This window comes from Haliaeetus albicilla, chromosome 15, assembly GCF_947461875.1.
Source record: "Haliaeetus albicilla chromosome 15, bHalAlb1.1, whole genome shotgun sequence".
NCBI classification, from domain to species: Eukaryota; Metazoa; Chordata; class Aves; order Accipitriformes; family Accipitridae; genus Haliaeetus; species Haliaeetus albicilla.
Window position 1 is genome coordinate 21,767,841 of NC_091497.1, and position 19,480 is coordinate 21,787,320.

At 38.6% G+C, this 19,480-nt stretch overlaps 1 protein-coding gene across 1 annotated transcript in view; it reads left to right on the plus strand.

Annotated features, from left to right (window-relative positions):
- The first annotated feature begins 1,461 nt into the window (after positions 1–1,461).
- KLHL1 (kelch like family member 1) overlaps positions 1,462–19,480 on the plus strand; it is a 242,966-nt gene continuing 224,947 nt past the window's right edge. The window contains exon 1 of the mRNA XM_069802592.1: positions 1,462–2,823. Coding sequence (XP_069658693.1) covers positions 2,303–2,823 — 521 coding nt within the window. The 5' untranslated portion in view covers positions 1,462–2,302. The remainder of the gene's footprint in view (positions 2,824–19,480) is intronic.

A 19,480-nucleotide genomic window follows, 5' to 3' on the forward strand; every position in this document is an offset into this window, starting at 1 on the left:
CCACATCTTTTAGAGCTTGTAACTAGACATTAAGTAACCAGGTTTCGCTATGGATGGTTTCACATATATTGTCATAAGAGATGCACTTCTAAAGTCTCTGAAATGATGGAAGTTTCATCTGTCCTATTCTAGATGAAGATTTTTTAGGCTTTTCTTCCTGCTGCTCTCCCAAGCAGCACATATTCACTCAGATCAGTTCCTGGATAAAAATGAACTGTCTCTTCTGTTTGCTTTAGAATGTTTTTTGTCTTTTTTTATCACTGAATACTGAGAGCAAAATTGAGGCACCAGAGATTTTGCAGCCCAGCTGTTGTGGCATAAATCAATATTTAAAATGCACAGTGGCAATTTTTCTTCCTTTGAAAGTAGGACTTTGTGTCCTGAATTTCTTGTCCTTTTAAATCCAGAACTTTATCAACATTAAACACAAACCCTAATATTGGTTTGTACCCAGAAACACTACTTCAGTGGTAAACTAAATAAAACAGTAATATACTTCAGTGATAAAGTAAATAAAACAGTAATAAAATTGTTAATTAATGTTTGACTTTTCTGTTTCTCTGGAGGGATTTTCAAGCTATAGTGTTTTATGAATGAGGAGTTAAAACATCACAGCTTGAGGGAAAGAATTCCTTCATTTCTTGAATTCACAAAGAGTTAGTATAACAAACTTTTGATAGCTCACGAGTGCATGGGTAAAGCTGGCCAATGCAAAGAGTACGTGCAGGAAAATACAATCTTTTTCATCATTTTCCTAGGGATAAATCTTCTTCTAAAATACTACTTTCTAAGGTACAGGTGGATTGCAGGCATTCTGTATATCATCTTATTACTGGCAACTTTTCATGTGTGGGGATTTATGAGGTGGCAGGTGATGATATGCAGTTTTGCCCCCATATCCCTTTCCTACATTTCATCATGAAGCCCTTAATTTTGTAATTATGTCCCAGATGCAGAGTGTACTTTGTGACACCCCTCCCAAGTGGGCAGATGTTCCTAAGCAGATCTCTCTGTCGTGAAGGAACCTCCCTTGGGTTTAGCACTGTCAGACTGCATTAAGAGGAGATATAAAAGGTAAGAAGCAGATGTGTAGTGCTATTTCTGTTTGACACGCTGTCCCTCCATCCAATGTTTCCTACTGGTACAGCAACACTCGGCCAACAGGCTAATGAATGGAGCCTGCAGAATAAATCGTTAACCTGTAACCTCACCCAGTCTGCATGCGGTCTATTAAGGCTGTACTCCTACGATTCACGCTCTTGTGTTCACTGCTGCTGCTGAATTTGTTGTTTGGCTTTATTTTGCTCCCAGTATTACATAGTGGCCTCAGGACCAAAACACCAAGGTGAGGAGACCTGCACTGGCGGGAGGGGAGGAGGAGGCTATGAGGGACAGGTCGTGACCTGCGACTTACTTGCACGAGGAGGACAGAAGCATCTCGTTTTGTCTCTTCGCACTGACGGCCCCAGAGCACATCTGCGTCACATGCAGGGGAGGGGGCGGCTTGGTGAGAGGCGCTGAGATAGATAGAAAATTGAACACTGAGGACCTTGACAGCCTCACGGGCGTGTTTTTTTTTTTTTTTTTTTTCTCCTACGTACAGTGTATATAAAGGAGCCCCGCTTCCTCTCTGTGCCAGCTCTCGGGTTTTGCCATCCCAGATAACTGCAGGCATGGGACTCCCCTGAGGAATGGGACGGGAAGGCGGGAGGCGGAGAGAGGCTTCCAGGTGACTTTTCCCTCTCTGGCTGCACTCGGTCACGGAGCTCTAAGAGACTGAGGAAGAGCCAGCTGCCTCCCACGGTGGCTGCTGCCGCCGCCGCCGGTCTTCTCCGGGCTGTAGCTCCGCTGGGTTCCCCGTTAATCAGATTAGCGCGTCTTCGCAGCCTCCCTCACCCGCGCTTCCCTCGCAAGTGCCTGTCTCCCCTGAGAGGTGTCTCTCATTTCTGCCTCTCTCTCCTCCCCTTTCCACCGATCGCCGTGCAATTCTCGTCAGCTCTGGCCATCTCCCCCCCTCTCTCCTTCTCCCTTCCCTGCTCGGAGTCTCTACCGCCTCTCGGCTCTGTGCCTCTCCCCATCCACCCTCCCTCCCTCTCTCCCTGCGCTGCCGTGTGCGCGCATCTCTCTCCTCCTGGCGGCTGCCACCCCTCGCCCTACAGGCGCAGCGCTGCCCGGAGGAACCGCCGCCGCCGCCGCTGCCGGGAGCGGGGCCGCCCCGCGCCGCCGCCGCCGCCGCCCGGCCCTGCCTGGCCGCCGTGAGTCCCGCCTCAGCCCGCGGCCGTCCCCCGCCCGCCGCGGCACCATGTCCGGCTCCGGCAGGAAAGACTTCGACGTGAAGCACATCCTGCGCCTCCGCTGGAAACTGTTCAGCCACCCCTCGCCGGCGGGCGGCCCGGCGGGGGGCGGCTGCCTGCCGCCCGACAGCAGCTTCGAGCACTGGGGGCCCAGCCAGAGCCGCCTGCTGAAGAGCCAGGAGAGAGGCAACAGCGCCTTCTGGAAGAAATCCGCCTCCTCCGCCTCCTCCTCGGCGGCCACCACGGCCGGCCCGCCCAACGGGACGCTGCTGCCCGCCGGCGGCCGGCCGGCCGGGGGGCACGGGCCGGGGCCCGGCCACGGGCCGGGGCCGCCGCCGCCGCCCCGCACCGTCTTCTACGTGGAGTCCCTGGAGGAGGAGGAGGAGGAGGAGGAGGCGGAGGCGGCGCCCGGCGGGATGGAGGTGGCCCGGGAGCCCGAGAAGCCCCTGGCGCCGCCGGAGCGGGAGGAGGCGCCGGGGGGCTGCGCGGATGGAGGCAGCCGGGCAACAGGTGACGGAGGCGGCCGCAGGTAGGGAAGCGCGGCGGCTGCGGCGCAACCTGCGCGGCGTCGGCGGGCCGGGGGGCCGCGGGGGTTGGGGGGGGGGGCCGCAGGTGGGCGAGCGTGCGGGCGCTGTGGTGGGGCCTGAGGGCGGGAAGGCTCCTCCGCTTGGAACGGCGGGGTGTGGGGGCGGGGGGGCCTCGCTGCGCGGGAAGGGCGCAGCGGGGGCTGCCCGGGGCTCCCGGCAGAGAGCGGCCAGCCTCAGGGTCGGGGTGCCGCGGGCAGGGGATGCTGCCCCGCTCCTGCTCTGCCCCTGCCGCTGCCCCTGCCCCCGTCCTGCCGCTGCCCCTGCCCCTGCCCCTGCCCCTGCCGCTGCCCCTGCCCCTGCCCCCGCCGGCGGGGCCGGCCCCGGCCCCGGCGCCTCTGAGAGCCGGCGCTCCGCGCTGGGGATCGTCGGCGCCCAACTTTCTCAGAAGTTCATTAAAATGCTAGCGGGAGGTGATGTTGTTCCGAGCGTGGGGATGGCAAGTGAGAGCTCAAAAGTGAAAACGTCCGCTTTCCTGGAAATCGGGGACAAATCGTGTCATAGCCTACCTCAGGGAAAAAGAACAGTTTGCTTTTTGAGTCATCAACCGAGTGACGCCTGAGAAGATGTCAGAACAACCAAGACACGTCCAGGTGCTTGTGTCTCGTATGAAACTTCTGTCAATGTTGAATTGCTTTTCTTTCTCAGTCCCCGCCCTCCTCCCCCGGCCCAGCCCAAGCTCAAATTAAAATCGTTAAAACAAGAAAGCGTAGCTAACATAGAGCTTTCAGAAATACTGTGATACAGATAATCCTGAGGATAAAACGCTTCATTGGTTTAACTCTGTTTGCGCCTGCCTCCCCATGGTTAAAATAATTTCATTTTCATTTTCCTTGTCATTTATTACTTTCTCTATGGAAAGAAATGTATGGTTGTGTTTCTAAACAGAAAAGAAAAGAATGATTTGCGTTCTTCATATTGAAGGTAAAGCATATGGTGTTAAATATTTTATTAGATAAAGAGACAGCACTGTGCGTTTGTTTGGATTAATATGGCTAGAAATAAACCTACATATGTGTATAACTTTGAGCATGTTAAGCTTGTTCATTGACACCTAAAGCATATATTCTCTACTTGAAACTCTTCATTGTTTTCTCAGTTAGCATAGCTCATTTCATAGGAGCTACCTCATTTAAACAAATGTGGAATAACTGATGAATGACTTAGGGTATGTGTTTGAAGAAAAATTGATGCCAAAGTTTTCGTGAACATTGCAAGTTATTCTGAACAACCAGGAGATGCTTATTGTAGGATTCAATACAAAATGTTCTTGAGATACGCTGTAAAGACGGGTAACATAAAATTACCTCTTCAAGGTTTCTGAACTGAATAGAAGAGGTTAAAAACTAGTACAAATATAATCTCATTCTATAGATTTTATATTTGGTGTGTCACTGATCTGAGAATCTTCAGAGATCTGCATACTGACAGAAGCTTACTGAATTTTAATGGCACCACTTGATTTGTCCATAAGAGTTGACTTGCTAGAATGAACTTCCTCATCACTTCCTCATTCTGTGATAATATAGATCTGGTTTATTCTTACTGCTCTTGGGTTTTTATACTCCATTTATTCCATGTTCTTCACTCATTGCTACTGAAACAGCACATCTAGTCATCAGTAGCTCCTGGTCTTGTTGAAGGAATATGCTAAAATGTGTTCACATTTTAAATAACTAAAGCAGGGAGATACCATTTTATTATTAATGAAAATGCCACCTTTTGAGATATGAAAATGTTTAAGGTAGTTTTAGAGTCTGAGACTTTCCTTTCTCTTTTTCCATCTAAGAACCTTTCATTTACCTATATGAATTTTGAATGCTATGGCAAGAGGTGGTCAAATGCTGCAAAAATGGCAGTGCTGTGCTTGAAAGCTCTGTGATCCAACGATCTTCTAATGCCCTGATAAGTTATTTCTCACTCCTTCTGTAGAAATTAGTCTGTTTATAAATGCTGCCGACTTCTTTACTTCATTATGATTATAGCATATATAAACTACCGTTCAGTCCTAAATAATAGATATAACCAAATACATAAACAGAAAAATATGTGGAACTTCCACCAAGCCTTTAGGCATACACCTGGATGTTTGGTACACTGAGTGTAAAATTGTTAACTCCTGGCTCTCCTTAGTATTTTGTCCTGTATGTATTTAGGAACTACTTTAATACTTTAGGACTGTTTGGAAAACAATATTTTTGCTTTGTGAAAACAATGAGAATTCAACATTTGGTTATGTTCCAGTATAGACCATATCCACAATATTTCAAATGTTGTCAACAGGGGGTCTCTGGGCAGTATTAGCTAGGAACCCAGTGACAGGACATAACGTGAGGAACAGGTTGACAAGGTGGCTTTGGTTTTATGCTTGGGATTAATAAATTTCTTGTTATTTCTACTATTAAAATGTACGTACAAGTGAAAATTACACTTTTTTTCCTTTGGCTTCTGCTTGGGATCCTTGTATCCCCAAAAGAGTTTGGGTTTATTTTTCCGGTTGCTCCTCTCTGCTTGTTACATGAACTCGGTACTGGAATCCTTTTTCAGCCCATCTCATGTGCAGAATTCCTGGTTTTGGCTATTTGTGGATTTGTAGTTACTCTGTTTTCACATCTAAGTTAAATGCTTAGCTGAATGATCTTGAATTCTTAATTTTACTTTGAATATTCTGTTAGATATTATGGAATTTACTTAATGAGAGCATGGTTGGGTAATAACAAGTACATTCTACTTCATTGATTTGTTTTTGTATGCTTGTAAAGAACATCCTGTCATGTTAATTGTACAGGTACTTACATGCATAAGTGAGGTTATGTGGATAGTCCCATTGGCATTAAGAAGACTGAAGGGTTAGCCTTCATGCATGATGTAAAGTACTGACATAATTGTTCTACATTCCATATTGTATTTGTAAAATCAAGAAAATATTTTACAGTTAACAATTAGTGTTAAAACACTATTTGATTGCTTGAAATTGCTTGAAAACTTGCATATAAAATTGTTTTAGAGCTTGCATGACAAATTTGGCAGTAACTGCAGTAGATACTTAAATGTAGGTTCTATTTTGATCTTAATTTTGTAAGAAAAAGCTGTTAGAAAAAAAATCTATATAATGAATTTACAATTAGGATTTATAAATCAACCACAAAATGCTTGGAAAAATACCAGCGCTAAGGTTTTCTATATAGCCATCAGCTCCTATGAGTTTACAATGGAGTTTTTGCATGATCGTGATAGCTTTTTTCACGTGACATACTAATCAACCCTCAACATGAATGGTATTCGCTTAATAAGCAGAGTCAGTATTTTCTTTCCTCCTTCCTCAGTCAATGGTACCATGCTTTGCTTGCTTTACACTGTCCAAATCCTATGAAGACGTAATTACTCATGAGCCCCCAGCACTGTTCACTGCTACATTCAGTACGTGGCTCACAAACTATTCATGGATTTATCTTTACAACAGCCCTATTTTACAATGGAGGGGTAAAACAGAGAGAGAGATAAAAGCGAAAAAGTGTTGAATTGCTGGTTTCAGAGCACATAGCGTTTTTCTCCTACTACTTTCTTTGTTCTCAGCTGCACCCATAAATGATGAGCCCTTCTGCAAACCAGTCCCAGACTCCTCTGGCTGTGTGCAAGAGGAGTGAGGAACACAGGATTCAATTAACATTTTGTTTAAGAGCCAGCTCCAAGAAGGATATGCTAGATACGCCTAACCCACATAAAGCAAGCACTGACAGTGCAGAAGTCTTTCATAAAACATACAAGTATTTGAAAATACAGCTTCTGAAAGAAGATGGCAAGTCCTCCCACCATTAGATACTCTATGATAGTGTACTGTAAAGCAAGAAGTGAAAGGATTGAGTGCTGTGCTCTCCTCACATAGCAGAATTTCACACTTATATCTTGCTTCACTAGAAAAAGTCATGAGAAAAGAGCATTTTCTACTGTTTCCTTTGAATTTGTCACTGGGAAGTAAAAAATTAAGTATGAAGGGGAATCCAAAAGGTTAAAAAGTGAGAGCATAATTTTGTAATTCAAACATTAACTGAGCAGTTTAGTTTACAAGTCTGTATGCTCAAAAATTATTTATTTAAATTAAATCATTATTTGATAAGAAACAATAATAATGATCAGCCTAGAATCATGAACATAAAAATGTGTTTTTTAAAACTATAGAATCAAAACTGTTGGATAAGCATTTCTTTTGTATTTTTCTGTTCTGATCCCACAAATCTTGCGTTTTGATGCTTTTGCCCATTAGTCTCTCTCGCTTTCAAGTCTTCCTCCTTTTCTCTTAGCAACCTACCACCTTGTGGTTAGCTTGCTGCTATAGAAAGTTAGGAGTTTGAAACCTGTCAGGATGAGCAAGAATTTCAATGCAGCTTTCTAATTTAAAGAGAAAATATTTTGATCATTTTTGAAAATGTAGATAAAATTGTCATCAAAATTTACAGCTTAAGTACTTGATGTACTGTTGTATAAGTATCTAGTCTCAGGAGAGGATTCTGGGCTCTGGTTTCTAAGTAAATGGAGTTTCCCATTTACAGTTTTGACCTCAGTACCTGAGCTTACAAAAAGAGGGGAATCGAGACACCTTCCTGTGTCTTAGTCTATCCTGTGAGCTCTCACACCTTTAAGTATTTTCTCAAATGAATGTGGCTGTGGCCTTTCTGAGGTGCTGTCCTCTTGGTATTATCTAGATATCAAAGTATGAAGTATGGATACTACTGTAATAGCCAGATCCTAAAATTAGATACTATAGACATCAAATTTATAGCTGCTTATGGTTTCCATTGACTTGGCTATCTCATACAGAATGCTCTGTTAGGAATGTAATTTGATGCTAGGGGTGGAATATAGATCACACGACTCTGCATTTCTAGGTTATGGAATCAGAAGAGAATAATTCATTTGTCTTTACCATGAGCTGGCTTTTCAAGTTGATTATGAAACTTTAAAAAATTGTTATATAACTTATATGCTTTTATACTCGTACTTTTGACTTTCACAACAAAAGAGGCAGGGTTCATACACAACACAGACCACAAACCTTTCTCCTCCAAAGTTCTGATTCATTCTCAGAGGTTGTATGTTCTGTGCATGGGATGCAAAAGAATCTGGGGATAAAAATAATGCATGATCATATAGCTAAAGACTCTATGTATACATAGATGGAATGAAATTAAAGTTACAAGGAAAATCTGGTTCTAGAATTTCCTGACTGTGAAGTCTTTGGCTTTGCTACTTCTAGAACAGCATTTCTAATGTGAGCTGTTTAGCAGTTTTGGTTGTTAACAAAGGAAGTGGAAGAACACACAAATCACTTCATGTGCTGTCATTTCTTTTGTCCACCACTTTTCTTCTTGGTGCTCTCAAACTTAGTTCCTTTTGTTCCATCCTCTTTAAACTCTTTTTGTCTTAATTATGTGTTCTCCTTCTGATCTTATTCTAGTTTTTTTTCTCCATTCCGCGGTCTCAGACTATTCCTGCCTGCCTTATTCAAATCCTGGGTTCCTTACCCAGACAGTGTTACTTGATTTTACTGGCTTCTCTTACGATCTGCCTCCTTGGGTTTACTCACCAGGTTACTTACTCTAATGCAGAACAGTCCATTCTTTCCTGTATCTTGTCCTAGATGCTTTCACAAATCAAGTCCCACTTGTCCCCTAGCTCCTTAACAGCTTGTCAGATCTCTCATTCTTCTGTTTCTCTGCCACTATTTCCTAATCTTTGAATTTCAATATCCTTTACAACTTCCTCCAGCTCCTTTGTCAGTTTCAATGGAATCCTAATAGAATTCCCATTCCTATGTTTTCTCCCCAGCTCCCAGTTTTACTGTGTTTCTCTGACCTGTCTCCTCAACTGCTGCCACGTTGATGGTACTATTTGCTATGTTTAATGGGTCAGTAAGACACCTAAGTTTGAGTAATTCTTTCTGTCAGTGATGGTGATTTATCTTATCTCTTTCTTAGATGCACATTTTAGAATAAGGTGAATTGTCTTCCAGACATGCCTGTTTCTCTTCACTGAGTATCACAGTAGTCTAAAGTGGCTAGTTCAGATTTAAATGTTCAATTTAAATGTTTAATGTTCAATTAAATTTGAGAAAATGGACATCATTTGAAGCCTACATTGCAAATTCATACTGTTCTAAAAGGATAAAATTAATTAAATCTTGGTAGATTTTCATAGCGTTAGTAAAGAGCATATCTCTCTTCCCAATAAAGGTAAGGGTGCTGCTCTGAAATATGGGCCCACTAAACCCACTGGAAAGCAAGACTCCACAGTTATTTTTGTTGTTGTTATCCATGTACTTTCAACATTGGCTAAACAACATTTTTTTCCTCCCGACTTATTTTCAGAAATGCTTGCACTGTTTTGCCAGAATATTTCCAAAAGATTCAACATGAAGAAGAGATTTGGCAATGAAAATATCAGCTGCACAGAGAGTGGCTAAATCAGTAAAATACCTCTGAAACTACAGTTGTCTTAAGGGTAACATCAAACAGCATTAGAAAAGGAAAATGCTGTTCAGCCTTTCCATAGTAAAAGTGAAACTACGTACAGAGAAGAACAGCTATCTCTGGAAAATATGACTGATGCTGAATCTTTATAGGTAAGCCTCCAGAAATACTGTTGGCTTGAATATCTTTTTTTTTTTTTCCCCTGAAAAAAACAGTTTTGTGATAATAGTAGTATGGACATATATAGGTCTATATGTGCACACAGACATCTAAATCTGTATCATCTGCTTTTCTCTCTTTATATAAACATCATAATACATACAGATATAAAAAAGGCATGTATGTATACATATTTTATAAATTTATGCATACACACACACTTTTAATCTTTAGATTCCTACACAGTTATTAATAAATAAATCATAGCTGATTCTTCTATGCTATTTTTGTGAGTGGTGAAGTTCACTTAAATAGTATACATGGAAAAAAATTAGAGGTTATTGTTGGAATCTGCTAAATTCATAAGGATGGTGCTGCTACATATAGGTTAACATATTCTTAACACGTGATCATTGCTTTCTAACAGCCACTTCTTATCCTTGTGACACATTTTTTTTATACCCTGTTGCAAGCAGCTTAAGAGATTGCTCTTTCCTTTTATATCTCAAACTTGCATTTTTTAGGTGAAAACTGCTCCTTAAATATTATGCTATGATGTTTTGGCAGAATTTCCTAGTATACAAATTTCCTGGTGTTTGAACATTTTTTTAGAATACAGGATAAATGACCTAAAGTAAACTATTTGCTCTAGGGAAATAGCTAGATGTGTGCCATTAAAAGTTTCAGAACGGAAATCTGTCCTGTAAAAAGTTGAGAACTGCTGCAACTTCCACAGAAAGATAAGTACCTGTGTAGTCATCCCTAGTAATACTGAAAAAAACCCAAAACCCCAAAAATCCCCAACCCAAAAATTTACCAAAAATATAATTTCAGCAGTGCCTAAAATTTCTGATTTTTATTTCAAAAAGTCATAGCTTACCAATAATTTAAGCCACAGATCCAAAATATTAAAATATTATTTTTTTGTAACAGTTTCACTGAAGATCATAATTTTGTTTAGATGTTGCTTCATTAACCTTTTTGATCTTTTATTTAAAAAAAAAAAAGTTAATTTTAACTGTAATAACAGATTAAAAAATTATCATCATTCACACTTTTAAAATACTCTTTTAATTTATTACAAAATAAGAAATGAAAGCATTTAGCTGCAGAATAAACAAAACAATGTAAGTTTCTCCAAAATTCCTGTTAAGTTTTAACTGGAAATTTCAATACATACTTTCAATTTATATTAGGTTGTTCTTCCCTGTGGTTTTAAGGTGGTATGTTTTCCACAGTTTGGAATTATTTGCTTCAACTATTAAAATTGAATGTTAGAAATCAATCATGTAAAATTAGATCCAGCTGAAAATAGGAGATTTTATCCTTTGGCCTTTGGCACTGTTTCAACAGTTGCCGTTATCTCAAAAGGAGTTTGAAAGACAGAAATGTCTTTTTCAAAAATCAAAAATTATTTCTTGAATCTAAACCAATAATTTTTGTCACACTGAATTGATTGTCTGAGTTTAAGGCACTTACTTTCTTATTGTCTAATAAGTGGCTGGGCTCACTGTGTGTAACGCATCACTCACCATTCATTCTTTTTTAAACTGTATCAGTTGAGTTTTCTGTTTTACTATGTCTTATCAACATTGAAATGTTCAGCTTCTTATAACACTTGGATTTGCTTGTCATCTGTTTTTATCCTTCCTCCTACTTTAACCATATGGAAAAAGCAGCATTGTTTTGACCTTACAGTATCTTTTTGCTGCTGTGGTAGTGTTGGTTTGTGCAAAGCTCAAAGAGGAACCCAAACCAAATCAAATCAAAGATCACAAAAGATCCTTTCATCTGAACAGGTATAATCACACACTTATATGCTGTTTGCTGAATGCAGTCCTAGAATTTAATCCTATTTGGGCTCATAATTCTTTCTGGTGATTCTTCAACTGTGTAAGTGATTCATACCTACAAATAGGGTATAGAAATATGTAAAGAGAGAAAATACAGGATGCATGCCTAATGCGTAGTTTTATTGTGCTGTATGACTTTGTTGAAACTATCTCCTCCCAGAATATCTTATAGTTCAGCGATGAAGAAGTTCTTTCAGAGCATAGAAATTGTCTTATGTTTCTTGGGCAAGTGTCATAACTATGGAGAAAACATGCAAAAAGAACAGTTGATCTGTATTTGCAAGAATATGTAGCACTTCAGATACTCAACTTTCTGTTCTTAGCTAGACTTCTGGCTGCCTATGGAAAAGTAAGTTCTTTTTAAGTTTTAGGCAGGATAGGTGCGTGTCATGGTTCCAGCCCAGCCGGTAACAAAGGACCACGCAGCCGCTCGCTCACTCTTCCTGCCCCCCTCCAGTGGGGTAGGGAGGAGACGGAGGAGAGAAAAGAAAAAAAACCTGGAACCTCGAGGGTTGAGATAAAGGCAGTTTACTGGGACAACACAAAAAAAATTACAACAACATCAATAGTACTAATGAAAGAATATACAAAAAGAGTGATGCATAGTGCAACTGCTCACCACCCGGAACCCGACGCTCCGCCACTTCCCCCACCGAAAGCCAAGAGCTCCCCCCAGCCCGCTCCCCATTTGTATACTGAGCATGATGGCACATGGTATGGAATAGCTCCTGGGCTAGTTCAGGTCAGCTGCCCCGGCTATGCCCCCCACCTCCCAGGTTCCTGTAGAAATTAACTCTATCCCAGCTGAACCCAGGACAGTGCTTCACTAATCCAGGCCTTCAGGCTGACCTGTTTTACCACTTCTTGAATTTCTTGTTATTTCCCTACTTACAAATTGGAATCTGGAATAATATTAGTATACATCCATTCATTATTAATCTCCACATGCACTGTTATGTTTTTATGCATGCAATTGAATTACAATCATTTGTGAATATCTGAAAGATTATTTTTATAAAATGACTTATCACAGAATTTTGTAGTACTAATAATCATGCTTAATGTACACTTTGTGTGTGTGGCTTTTCTTATGCAAGTTGAAATTTTTTTGTCAGCTGTTTTGTCTTAATTTTTATTGTTAATTTATCCACAGTGACAACCTACTTTTTATATAAATTATCTGAAGTTCAGAACAAAAATACACCCAAAAGAATACCCCCCCCAAAGTAGCAAGAGTAAGCACAACTTCAAAATACGTAAGAAGGATCCAAAACAAGGAAGGAGAGAGGAGAAAGAAGGGGAGAGAGAGCTAAAGAATATGAAATAAACAATTCTTAATATTTTCAGTTAGTGGGAACAATTTTTTTAAATCTTTTTAGTCTGCTGTTGACAGACAGGACAACTTCAAACTACTGCCACATTTCAGAAGATTTTTTTAATAGCAAAAGCTTCAGTGAATAATTGTTTGTTAATCAACAGTGCCTTCACCAAGATATTTGGTTATAATTAATATCCTGAATTGAGTTTTGCATATCTTGACTCTTGTTATTTTAATTTAGAAGATTAATGACTTTTGTTTGAAAATATAATAGTCTTTGAAATGATTGAAATTTAGAAAAAAGTGAATGCTTCTGTACACTGTTCATCTGGGGTGGAAATGGAATTTATGAAAACTAGTATAAAAGGGATGCAAGAGGAAAGCCTTCTTCAAATGCAAAATTAGGAGAAATAGTTGTATTGGTTGGAATTCTTCCTATGTTTTTTTGGGGCCCAGTACTTCCGTTGTAGTTGCTAATGACTAAATAATGAAATAAAGCATATGCTTCTTAAAAATAAAGACGAAAAGAGTCTTAGACGATTCACCAGTATGTTACAGGAGAGAATTGGAATGCAAAATAATCTTGTAAAACCAGAGGCATCCTCTGAAAAAATGAATATGGAATAGTTCAACTTGCTATCCTGTCACAAGAATAATCAGCAGAGATACCCAGTGGGATCAAATGTCTAGATAGCAGTTCTGCAGAAATTTTGCAGTTAGTAAACAGCGAGTAAAATATAAGTCAACAGTGCTATGCTGCTGCTAAAATGTAATCATAGGAATATATGAACAGATACATAGCCTGCAAAACAATTTAATAATTCCTCTTCCCTGATCAGTTTTGGTAGAGCCTCAGCTCTACTGCATTGTCCAGGACAGTCAAGAAATGTATGGATTGTTTGGAGAAATTCTGGGTAAAAAAATCACTAGAATTTTAGGAAACATGTTTTACCAAGAAAAAATTACCATAGGAAATATTTTTTTTTTTTTTTAAGATTTGATAACAATATTAATCTACTCTTCCTATGAAAGGAATATTGGAAAATACTTAAAGGATTTAAATCACACATGAGATGATCAGTAAGAAATTGATTCTACAGATACGGACACACAGGAACAGATTTCCAGGGAGTGGTGTGGCCTATTTGATACTCGGGATTAGAAGAATAGGTTAGACAGATGTCTGTCAATCATGACATGTTTAAGCATGATAGCCCTTTTGCCTTGAAGAAGGAAGTGCATTAAATAATCTCTCATAAACTATCAGTCAGTATCTTTCTATGAAAATGTTGGCTACAGATGCTGACAAAGAGTTTAAAAACCTCTAATCTTTCATATGTGGATTACAAGTTTTTTGTTATGATCCCATTTTTACAACATCTTTGAGTACATCTTTTATAATTTATGTACATCCTCTGTTTACATTTTATGGCTTCCTCCTTTGATTTGCTCTTCCACTAGAGTAGCGTGGTGTGCCAAAACTCATGACTATGCATAACTACACAAAATCAGTCCCCATCGTGTCAAGCATTTAACATACACACATACTCATATCTTGAAAAGCTTAGAGTTTGAAGAAATTATACTAATTGGAAGTAAATGCCAGTACTATTATCTATTTTTTTTTAAGACAGAACACTGAATCAAAAAAACCTGAACTACATGGGGGAACTTAGAAACTGAAACTAGCTGTTTGGAGTCTGAGTCCTTAAAGGCAAGACCCTCTATCTTCCTCAGATAAATGTTGTAGTAAAATAAATTCATCCACAGTAGTCATTAAAATGAAGTTAAAGTGTATAATCAAAACTTGTGTGTTTAGTTCCTCAAACTCTAAGATTTTAATTATGTGTAAATGTGTGTTCATTTTTGTGCACCATCTTCATTGATATCCCCCCAATGAGCCCATTCAATGTTGTATTTCTCATTATATCATCTTAAAAAGATTGTGGAAAATATCATTAAGTTTTTTGCTTCTGGAAACACGTAGTGAATTTGATATAAAATAAAGACTTAAAAGTAGTTTTGTATAGTTTCCTAATAGCACTAAGTATTCTCTAGTACCATCTGTCTCACCACCATCTAAGCTGTTAGGTTGATTTCTCTTCAGGTGACACTGTTTTCATGACAGGCTTCAACCATTACTAAAGCTCAGAGTCGAAATAAGATCTTTTTATGTGCTAGGCTCTTAATCTTCTCATAATAAGAGCGTACATAACATTAAGAGTATAACTCACAGAATCAAACGTGGTTGTCTAATCAAGGAGATTGCTGTCTGAAGTGTCCTGTTTCCTTTGTAGTGGTGATTGGGAATTATGTAGCAAAAAAAGGCAGAGAGTAATTAAGAAAGGAAGGAATTTGCCTTGTCTAGTGAACCCTCTTCTAAGAGGCTTCCTTCTAAAGGAGAAATTTGTCGGAAGGTTTCTTTCCAAATTTCAGTGATTAATAACTGATACAGATGTTTCTTAAATCTTTTGTCTGGTATTTAAATTAATTCCCTTGTGCATGACACAAGAACATTTTGAAAAGATCAATGAAAAAGTTCAAGATATAGAAAACTAAAAAATAGTAAGATTAATTAATCTCAAAACTGAATCTTGGAAAGAACTTTTTTTTTCCTGCAGACTAATGTTTTATTACAACAGAGGCATATCAAAGCATATGTTATTTTGCAAGGTGAAGTCAAATAACTTCATTCTTTAGGGGCTTGTTTTTCTCTCTTGCCTCTTTGTGTAGTCTAAATAGAGCCACCCATGATTACTGTGCTGTAGGAAAAGCTCAAATGTACTTCAGGATTTTTATTTTGTTTTGCTTTTTATTTTAGCATATGGAAACAGCAGTTGAGCCCCCCCCCCCCCCAACAGATGGTGTGTGCATTCTGTTGCAAGCAGATGATAGGTGCTCTGATAAGTATTATGCAGATAACATTGTCTGCTAAAAGTTTTGAAGAAAGTATGTTTATGGCCTAAATTAAGCAGAAAAATGTCAGTATGCCTTTTTTTTATGTTAAAAGGTGAGGAATCTGCATATTTCAACATACGCACAGTTGTATGTTTCTGTGTATATAAATATAGATAGACAACCTGGGAAACCAGGAACGATACTAATTTCCGAAGTACTGCTGCCTCTCTATTCAAATGTCATGCCTTGATTATATGTCCCAAACTTTGCTGTCGGGGCCACAACTCTGTAATAAAACTATATGTCTGCATGTTTGAGCATACTGAAATGCCACATAGATGGGTTCAAGTTTCCTCACTGATTTGTATGTCTTTTTATTTTTTATATTTCTTCATTACTTATTTCAGTATTTCCTGGAAAAAAGTACAAATGATGATACTGCCTTTTTGCCTTTTCGTAAAACCACTACATTGGAGGAGGCTCTGGTGGAGCTCAGAAAAATACATTTCCCCTTTGCATGCTGGTGAAACTTTATCTAAGATTCCTTACCATTACTGTAACAGGCAATCTTTCTGTCAGAGATTGAACTTCGGCATCCTTTCAGAGTAAGCAGTACTTGCAATGACTCCTTTTCCACTTTTGTAGATGTTTTTCTCTTTAGAAACAGAAGACTGTCTAAAAACGTAAGTTAAAAAATGAACAAAACACAAACCTCATGTCATTTAGACAAGTTTCAGAATATCAAAAGTCAGTCTAAAGCCGATCTAATGTAAAGATAAGTGATGTTTCAAAACCAGGTATTCCTAATGACTATTTCTGTAAATTATATTGTGTGCCTTGTCTTTGCTGTGTGGATTTTCAGAAAATCTTGTAAGGTTAGGTTAGGTGCTTTTTTGTGAATTTTTCTGTAACTTTTATTACTCTGTAATATTAGCCTTCTTTTTTAAACTTCTGGATGGAGTTGAAGTCTGGAAAATTTCCACACTGCACTGTGGAATTTCCAGAACATTATTATGAATTGGAAACATGGATTTAATTGGAAAACCAAAATACAACATACCAGAAATCCAAAGCAAGAGCTTCAGAAATAAATTTTTGACAGCTTCCAGTAATTGTATTCTTGACAACTGTTTTAAATATTTGGAAACTTTTTTATTGGGGCCAACCATATATTATTAAGTTTAAAAGCATATCTCCTGTCAAAATTTAAAACTTATGGTTCATGTTGTAATAAATGATAACAGAAGATAAATAACTTACAAAACTATAATTACTTCTTTTTTTTTTCAGTCCCTGATTTGCTTTATCTTTCAAATTACTTCTCATGCTGATTTGTATAATAATGTCTGATTTTTAAGCATGCTTTTTAAATGTGTCCTTGTTATAGCAAGTTCCTTTAGGCTTGTTTGAAAATTAATGGAGACCAAAATGTGCTAAAAGGGGGAAAAAAGTGATCCCTGTGTATAAAATGTGATCATTCTATTCTAATTCAGTTCACTGTGGAAGGGTGAGTCAAAAAAGATTTGATGTTTCTTTTCTGTACACAAAAGCAGAGATGAACATGAATTTTCCATGAAAACATTTTTGTAAGACAATACTGTTTTATAAGAAAATAGTGGGAAGGAGTGATTCCACTGCATGATTTATTGGTTTAAAATTAATTATTAAGAAGATTTTCAAAATTACTGAATCATCCTGTATGGCTTAAGAACAAAAAGGCTACAGTCTCATTTTAAAAAATATTTTTGCTTCAAAGGTCATAATTAGATAGTTAAAAAGCCTGAAGAGTGTTACAAAGACTAGTACTGATTCAAATGAATGTGTTGAATTGAGCTGATTAGGACTTCTTCTTTACTAATTTTTGAATTCTGGTTCAGGAAATGATCATGCTTCTGACTGCATTGTCAGAACCTTGGAAAATTATTAATCTCAAAATCCCATCAAATGGTTGAAGAGATAGTTACAAGTTTAGTGGAAGAAAGAAAATATATTCTGTTATTAATTCTGAGATCACAGATCCTGTTTTGGGGAATTTTGCCACCACATGACTGTTTTTAAAATCTGTACTTTTTTTGTTGATATAAGTTCTTCCCTGTGTATAGTTATCTCACTTCATTAATCTTTTATTTTTTTAGAGTCTCCTACATTTACACATATTTTGTATATTATTGGAAACAGCCAAGGATTTGAATAACAATAATCAGTTTTAGATGGATAAACTTTACATTATTCCTTTCCTTTTTAACAAATATACTCAATTAGTCTTATATTAAGGTTTATAGTTTACTATCAACATATTTTAATCTTATTTTCCATTACTGCTGATAAGTACTCAGTAAAATGTAGTGTCAAAGGGCAATGAGCCATAGCAGTCTTATATCAGAAATACTATTTTTGTTAAAAGCTTAATAGGGGCAAAAATCAGTATTACACTTCTGCTAAGCCTTTTGTCACATGCTGCGTATTGTCCCTGCTGTGTGACCTTTTAAAATGGCATTTCTTTTTAAATCTCTACATTGTATTAGGAATTAATTTCTGAGAATAAAAGAACAATTCTTAGCTATTTGTCCTGGTTTCAGCTGGGATAGAGTTAACTGTCTTCCTAGTAGCTGGTACAGTGCTATGTTTTGAGTTCAGTATGTGAAGAATGTTGATAACACTGATGTTTTCAGTTGTTGCTCAGTAGTGTTTAGACTAAAGTCAAGGATTTTTCAGCTTCTCATGCCCAGCCAGGGCACCTGACCCAAACTGGCCAACAGTGTATTCCATACCATGGGACGTCCCATCTAGTTTAGGAACTGGGAAGGGGGGGGCAGGGAATCGCCGCTCGGGGACTGGCTGGGTGTCGGTCGGCGGGTGATGAGCAATTGCCCTGCGCATCATTTGTACATTTCAATCCTTTTATTACTACTGTTGTCATTTTATTAGTGTTATCATTATCATTATTAGTTTCTTCTTTTCTGTTCTATTAAACCGTTCTTATCTCAACCCAGGAGTTTTACTTCTTTTCCTGATTTTCTCCCCCATCCCACTGGATGGGGGGGGAGTGAGTGAGTGGCTGCATGGTGCTTAGTTGCTGGCTGGGGTTAAACCACGACAGTATTATAATTAGAAAAATTAGGACAAATGGCATGCAAGCAAGAGGAATAGGACAACATTTTTAGTAACCCTCTTCAGACTACCATAACTTTTCTTAGTATTATTTTTGTGTATTGGATTATCAGGTCCAAAAAAATTTAACAACTTTCCCAAATTTTCTTTGCTAAAACTGCAGGCAGTCAGCATTGATATAGCTATTTTAGCCTTGTTTTTACAGTGATGTATTAGTTTACCAATAGGAATTTGCCCAATTTCATTTTACTCATCTAAAAGAAAGACATCTAGTCCAGTAGTCATCTAGCCAACCTAAACGATTCAACAGTTGAATATAGCTTATCTAAACAAAGAAGATGTGGCCTATGCTGCACGAGATGAGTCCTCTATCTGTGTGATGAAAGTGTGTGCATTAGTTAAACAAGGGAAAGCAGATACTCGTTATGCAGTCCAAAGATAGCTTCAAATGGTTATGCAAGTGCCAACATTCAACTGTTTGGATGAACCTTGGTTACTAGTACTCAAACAGTACTACTGTTAATGTGATGTAGATGCACCACAGAATTAAAGGTGGCAACAGAAGTTTATGAAATAAAAGTATGTGAGCATAATACTTCAACCTTTGAACATTTGTGTGTGCACATTTTAAGTTTGATTTCCCTTCAGATCAGATTTTATACCATCTCAGTATAAGTTTGTGTTTTATCTCTTGCACCCCAACATTTTCTGATTATCATGTCAGAAAAAAAAAAAAAAAGATGTATTAGGATAAGTACCCAAAATAATTATGTTCCTACAAGTTTTGTAAAACACT